At 44.6% G+C, this 7,500-nt stretch overlaps 2 protein-coding genes across 6 annotated transcripts in view; one reads left to right on the forward strand and one right to left on the reverse strand.

Annotated features, from left to right (window-relative positions):
• Positions 1–7,500, reverse strand: part of LOC135102404 (uncharacterized) — a 198,364-nt gene that overhangs the window by 150,341 nt on the left and 40,523 nt on the right. For all 5 annotated transcript variants that reach the window (XM_064007653.1, XM_064007631.1, XM_064007673.1 and 2 more), the window contains exon 2: positions 403–624. The gene's annotated coding sequence lies outside the window, so the exon portion shown is untranslated. The remainder of the gene's footprint in view (positions 1–402; positions 625–7,500) is intronic.
• The window catches only part of LOC135104325 (uncharacterized), a 6,673-nt gene continuing 2,692 nt past the window's right edge, over positions 3,520–7,500 (forward strand). The window contains exon 1 of the mRNA XM_064011631.1: positions 3,520–3,593. Coding sequence (XP_063867701.1) covers positions 3,520–3,593 — 74 coding nt within the window. The remainder of the gene's footprint in view (positions 3,594–7,500) is intronic.

Consider the following 7,500-nt stretch of genomic DNA (forward strand, 5'->3'; position numbering starts at 1 on the left):
ACTTTGTAGCTTAAAGATCTGGAGAAAAAAAAAGTTTCGCTTCGCCAAGAAGATAAAAGCAGTCATTTTCCTCCCCCCGCCCCCCGTCCAGGCTTGGGGTGGAAATTCCTTGCATGCCTCACTCGCCACCCCTGTCGGGCAGTGAGGGCGCCCGACGGGTATTTCCTACACTCCCCGCCCTCCCTCCCCGCCGCCGGCCAGACCATCTCCCAGCCCTCTCTCGCCTACCCTTTGCCCGTCCTGCACCCTGAGGGTCGGGACGCCCCGCTCAAGACACGCCCACGGCAGAGATGCTGCTGCAACACGGAGGCCTGGCCGGTGATGAGGAGACTGCAAAAGACAATGGCGCAGTATGCATGACCACACACGCCCAGAGAGAAAGCAAGGCACAGCGGTACTCACATGTGCTTGTGACACACGATGCACACCCAGTCCCTCCCGCTGTTGGTGTACTCGCGGCACTGCTTGCACACACGCTTGCGGCACGCCCTGCACGCCGCGCCTCTGTTGATGATGACGCCCAGCTCAGCCTTGCAGCGGCCACACGCCCGGGCCGCCTCTTCATCGTCGTCAGCCCTCACGGCGCCGCGCCGCCGCAGCCATGATAGTTCCGTCTTGAGGCGGCTGTGGGGGAGAAGCGCGCATTGAGCTGAATGCAAATTACAATATTTACACATGTAATCAATGCAAATGATCATACAACATACACACAGTTCCTGGCGGGGGGTAAAGCTTAATGAATTAACCAAACCGTCCACACAGTCAACACTTGAGAGGGAAGGGAAGGGCGCAGGGAAGGAATGTTGACTCGCACACCAACTGCCACGACTTGGCCATGACAGCACATTGAAAATCTTAAACAAGCCATTACAAAAATATACTGGTCATAACTGTGTAGTGAACACCAAAACGAGTTACTCAGTTTAGATTCACACAAGAATAACGTTTGACGTTCATTTAAGTTGCCCTTTAAAACTCGTTTTCTCTACATTACATCGACTTGTGTCATAGAAAACGGATAAAGCATAAACTACACTAGTTTATACTTTCATAGAGATCACTGAGGGCGCATACTGCTCTAATCTTGTTTTCAGCACTAAATAGTCTACCAGTAAGCATAAATGACAACTGAAATCAAATAAATTAACCCAGTCATCATCATCATCATCATCATCATCATTTAGATCACATAAAAATATTGCAGAGAGAGAGAGAGAGAGAGAGAGAGAGAGAGAGAGAGAGAGAGAGAGAGAGAGAGAGAGAGAGAGAGAGAGAGAGAGAGAGAGAGAGAGAGAGAGAGAGAGAGAGAGAGGTGACTTTATCCTCGTATATTATGCCCACCTTACGACCCGTGATACACCCACAGACACCCACAGACCCAACACATTCACCCCGACCCGAGCCTTCTCTCCCTCCCCGCCCCGTCCAGCCCCGCCCCCACACGTCCGCCCCTCGCAGCCCCCACCGCCCCTCCAGCAGCCCGGCACTTTGAATACAATGAGGCTCAGCCCGAGGGAAGGGGGAAAGTGAGAAAATGGTGCGTTGGAAATATGTAACGAGAGAGAGAGAGAGAGAGAGAGAGAGAGAGAGAGAGAGAGAGAGAGAGAGAGAGAGAGAGAGAGAGAGAGAGAGAGAGAGAGAGAGAGAGAGAGCACGTCAGGCAGATAAAAAAAAGATTAGGGTTAAATGTAAGAGGAAGAAAATGAGGAAGAAGAAAGGAAGATAAAAACATTAGAAAATATGAATAAACATGTACAATATAAAACGCAAATGAATAAATAAATAAATAGATAAATAATAAAAATCTACACCACCATCACCACCACTACCATCATCATCATCATAAGCATCATCATCAACAACAACAACAACAACAACAACACCGTAGCAACAAAACACTGCAAAAAAATTAAGAATAAAAGAAAAAAAAAGGAAGAAAGAAAGAAAGAAGAAAAAATAAACATCGCCACAATTTAACCCTTTTCTCCCTTCCTTCCTTCATTCATTCGTTCCTTCCTTCGCCAAAACCTTCCTGCACCATCACTAGTCACCCACACCTTCCCCCTTCCTTCCTTGCCCTTCACACACCACACACTTAGCCACCAACAACAGTAACACACACACACACACACACACACACACACACACACACACACACACACACACACACACACACACACACGGCGGCGTCACATAACACGTCCCACAGAGCCCTTCCTTCAGCACGTCTCTTGGCGCGGCACACTGCACCTTTCACACCTGCAGGAAGCCTCTCACCTCTCAAGGCCCAATGCCACACCCTCCTTCTTTCTGTCCCGCTAGTTTGCACGCCGCTTAGATAGACAAGTATATAGGTAGGTAGATAGATAAATAAGTAGATAGATAGGTAGATTAAATAGTTAGGTAAGTAGGCAGGTAGGTAGATACATAGCTACATAGATAGATAGATAGATATATAGATGGATAGATAAATAGATAAATAGATAGATTGATGGATGGGTAGATACACAAGTAAATAAATGAATAGATAGATAGATAGGTAGATAGATGAATAGATAGATAGACAGATCGAATGTTAGGTAAGTAGGTAGCCAAGTAGATAGATAGATAGATAGATAGATAGATAGATAGATAGATAGATAAAATAGACAGATACATATTTCGGTGGCCAGAGGTTACTTTGCTTCTCTACCTGTATCTTAATCTATCATATTAATCCCTCATATTAAACTTCCATACTTGTTTATTTGTCTAATACTCTAATAAAAGGAATCCACAAATACTCCTACAGTCTTATTCATTCTCCTTCTTTACTTTTCTTCTTCTTCTTCTTCAGTTCGAATGCATAAGGGTTGTGCATGACTGTACCTCTGCCCATGATATTTAAAGCACTACCTCTTATGCTATGAATATACGATGCATTACCAGGTCATTGTCACTGATTTATCTCGCGTCTACCCAGTGAGAGGAAAAGACAGATGCGTGTTATCTCATCTGAGTGATCATGCGTGATTGAACTGAGGGAAAATATAACTGCAGGGACTTAAACGTTGAACTTTCCTCTCTCACTAACTTCGTTCTTATTAGTGTCTTTAAGAATTGTACCTTAAACTTGCACTGTACCCGTTTGTTAGGCCCGACAAATCATAGGAATCAGTAAAAGCTTTAAAATACTCGATCAGTCATTTTCTGATCACAAGTGTCTTTCAAAACTGCACTTCCTCGACTACTTACTTTGTTCTCATTTATACCTTTAAGAATTGTATCCTAAACTTCCACTTGACCGTTATATTGAGCTTGAAAAACGAAATTAATAATAAAAAAATAAATAAATAAACAACTCAATCAATCACTTTCTTATCACTGATGTCTTTCAAAATCGTACCCTAAACTTGCAACAGACCGTTTTATTAAGACTGAAAAACCATAGTAACCAAAAAATAAAATTAATAAAATAAATAAATAAATGAATAAATAAACTACTCGATTACTTAGCTTTCTATCAACAGTCTTCCTGAAATGTGTGAGCTAGATTTAAACCAGGCCATTTCACCAAGCAGCAAGAAGTCACAGCAGTCGGAAGAGTTACCGAGGTGTGAGATAAGCCACGCAGCGAACAAGCAGTTGAACAGTCGAAGTCGGAATCTTCTTCAACTAGTGAGCTGTTTTAGTTTTGGCGGTGTGTAAAGGTGAGTTGATGTGAATAATGGAGGTTTTGTATAGCGATGAGTCAAGAGCCTGTATGTGTGTGTGTGTGTGTGTGTGTGTGTGTGTGTGTGTGTGTGTGTGTGTGTGTGTGTGTGTGTAAAAATCTCTTGCATAATATCTTTTTTTTTCGTGTGTGTGCGTTGGATAAAATATTTGACAGCAAGTGTATGTAAATGTAGAGAGAGAGAGAGAGAGAGAGAGAGAGAGAGAGAGAGAGAGAGAGAGAGAGAGAGAGAGAAAGGGTGACCGGTGATGGTGGTAGCGAGGAGGAGGAGGAGGAGGAGGAGGAGGAGGAGGAGGAGGAGGAGGAGGACTTCGCTACAGGGAGGAGAGAAGAAGTGGCGCAGGCAACGGGGCATGGAGAAGGAGGAGGAGGAGGAGGAGGAGCCAGGGAGGTGTGTGAACTCTCCTCTACCCTGCCCCTCCTCCTGGTTCCCTGCCCGCTACCCAGCCCTGCCGCCGCCGCCGCCGCCGCTGTGCCCCCAGTCGTGTCTCGGCCAAGCTGCTTCCCTGCCTCGCCTTGCCTTGCCTTCGCTTCAAAACACAACCACTCTCCACTCCCTCCTCGGCCCTTCCTCTCAATCACTCACTCACTCTTCCACTCCTTTCCTTCCTTGTTCTTCCTTAAAATTCTTCTTCTTCTGCTATCTGATAGTTTCTTGTTTTTCCTTCTCATTTTCGTTCTTGTTTTTCTTTGTTTACCTTTTATCTTACAATTTTTTTTCTCTAATTCTTTCTTTTCTTTTTTTTTCGTAAGTTTAAACCCGTCTATGTCATTCTCTCTCTCTCTCTCTCTCTCTCTCTCTCTCTCTCTCTCTCTCTCTCTCTCTCTCTCTCTCTCTCTCTCTCTCTCTCTCTCTAACACATTCGTTATCAATATTTTACATGTAAATAAGTGGGAACGACAAAGTAAAGAAGAAGAAGAAGAAGAAGAAGAAGAAGAAGAAGAAGAAGAAGAAGGAAGAGGATCAAAAGAAGAAAGTGATACTGAGGGAGGTAGTAGAAGGGAAAGAGAGAGAAAGGAGAGGGATGAATGAGGAAAGAAGAGGAAGAGGGGACTCGATGAAGGATACGAGTACGAGCATTTGATGAAGATGAATGAATGTATGCAATGAGGAGGAAGAGGAAGGAGGGGAAAAAGAAAGAAAAGAAGGAAGGAAGGAAGGTAGGAAGAAAGGAAGGAAAGTAGGAAGAAATAAAAAAGAAAGAAACGAAGGAAGGAAGGAAGGAAAGAAGGAAGGAAGGAAGGAAGGAAGGAAGGAAGGAAGGAAGGAAGGAAGGACTAAAAGAAGGAAGGAAAGATGGAAAGATGTATAGATTAATGAAAGAAACGAAAGAAGGAAATATAGAATGATTTATTAATAGAAGGAAGGAGGGAAGGACACAAGGAAGGAAGAAAAGAAGGAAGGAAGCAGGCAAGGAAAAAGGAAATGGAGGAGGGAGTAAGCAGTAGTAGTAGTATAATAGTGGGCATGAGACGAGGAGGAGGAGGAGGAGGAGAAGGGTGAAGGTGGGCGAGGGAGGAGGAGAGCGCCTCGAGTGTGTTGGAAAAGAGGAGGTCGCCCCGTTATGTCTGTGTGTGTGTGTGTGTGTGTGTGTGTGTGTGTGTGTGTGTGTGTGTCACCATCACCTCTTAACCTGGTGCCTCATCGCTCCCTCGCCGTGCCCTTCGTCAGCGTACACCCTCGTAACTTCATCAACCTCATCAAAACATCCTTCTGTCTCCTCCTACGCTATGTCCCCTCACCCCTCACCCCCTTCACTCCTCCACTACTACCCCCTAACCTGCTGACCTGCCTCGCCGCCCCTCACCACTCACTACCCTTCCTCCTCCTCCTCCTTCTTCTCCCTTTTTCTTCTCCCTCCTTCTTCTCCTCCTTCACCCTCGCAACTCGTCTATAAACATCGCGAAAGAGAAAGAGGAAGAGAAAGGAATAAAACCTGTACAAGTGTAAAGAAAGTGAAGGGGAAGTGAAGGGATGGTGAAGGGACGGTGGATGGGCATGACTAGGGGGTTGATGGTGATGGGAGGGGAAACAAAGGGGTGAATGAGAAGGGAAAACAATGGAACGATGGGCTGTTGTCTGCAAATAAGTTAGTTTATGATGTGGGCGATGCTGTCTCCTCTATAACAGGGAGCATTAATCTTGGTGAGCGTTGCTTCATCCCCACCACACGCCTGCCGCCGCCACTCAGCCCGACTCGACGCTTCCTGTGCCCATTGTGTCCTTTGTGCTTCCCGTGGCTTCGTTTATTTTTATTTATTTATTTTTTTATTTTCCTTTTTCTATCGAACTCACTAGACTTGTTTGGGTGATGGTGTTAACAGTTACTACTACTACTACTACTACTACTACTACTACTACTACTACTATTACTATTTCGCTGCTTCGGCATTCGATAAGTAGAAAAAAATAATCATGTTAAATAATACCAAATTTCCGAGCCCCAGTAATCACAGTCTGTATGAAAATAAATCTGTAACGAAAACACACGTACCATTTGTTTTAATCTATTTCATTTCATACTGTCCAACATCCTATGAAAGGTGCATGTAGCAGACAATGCGGCACAGACTACAATAATCCTCTCCGTTACGAAGAAAACACATCTATAACTTACATTGTAAATTCATGGATGGGGATGATTGGCGGAAACAGGTAGCTATGTTTTATACGGTGACTGCCACGTGTAGGCCTGATGGCTTCTTGCAACTTCCTTACTTTCTTACGTTCTTATATTCTGATGATCTTACTGTTCTTTATAACTCGGCAAAAAAAAAAAAAAAAAGAAAAGTATTGATATTATATTTAATTTTACAGAGACTGCCACGTGTAGACCTGACAGCTTCTTGCAACTTTGAAAACATTCTTGTTCTTATGTTCCCATGTTTTTATTGTTCTATATTACTCGGGAGAAAAGCAAGCATTCACAACTTATTCAATTTTTACAAGATCCGCCACGTGTAGGCCAGATGGCTTCTTGCAGCTTTTCAAGTATTCTTACGTTCTTCCCTTCTCATGTCCTATATAAGACGGAAAAACCACATCCACAACATTCACTTTATCCAATTCAACATTTTCCAGCATCATTTGAGAGACACACACAAACAACAGAGGGCGCACGGTGCAAACGCCACTCCGCTACCCACATTTGCATCTCCCCGCCTGCCACACGGAGGGGACGCGGGGCACCACCTCCTCGCACCAGTATTCAGGGCCGAGCAGGGACGTATAGTTGTGCCCTGCATTTTACAACACGAATTCCAAGCCATAAAACTCGCCTTGTGTTCTTGGGTTCGTTCACTGCACACTGGCGAGAAGGATTTGAACACCGACACATGACCTAACTTGTTCTCCTGTCTATTTTTCTTCCTATAATTAATGTTTACAGGGACAGGAAGTTTTGATGGGAAGAATTGAGGGAGGTAAGGGTGAAGGAGGAAGGATTAAGGAGGAGAGGAAAGGGTGAGAATGGGAGGAAAAGCGAGATGAGTGCGTGAGATGGGTACAGCGCTTAGTAGTGGCGGGAGAAGCTTGGATTTTATGGGAGGGAATGGATGCGATAACGTCCTCTCTCTCTCTCTCTCTCTCTCTCTCTCTCTCTCTCTCTCTCTCTCTCTCTCTCTCTCTCTCTCTCCGCCGCTCCGTGTCTCAAGTAAATTTAATGGTATAATTTAGTCATTTTCTCCCACTTACGGTGAGACTTTTACGTGTCTTGCCACAAATCTCTCTCTCTCTCTCTCTCTCTCTCTCTCTCTCTCTCTCTCTCTCTCTCTCTCTCTCTCTCTCT

Source organism: Scylla paramamosain, chromosome 1 (genome assembly GCF_035594125.1).
Source record: "Scylla paramamosain isolate STU-SP2022 chromosome 1, ASM3559412v1, whole genome shotgun sequence".
Taxonomy (NCBI): domain Eukaryota; kingdom Metazoa; phylum Arthropoda; class Malacostraca; order Decapoda; family Portunidae; genus Scylla; species Scylla paramamosain.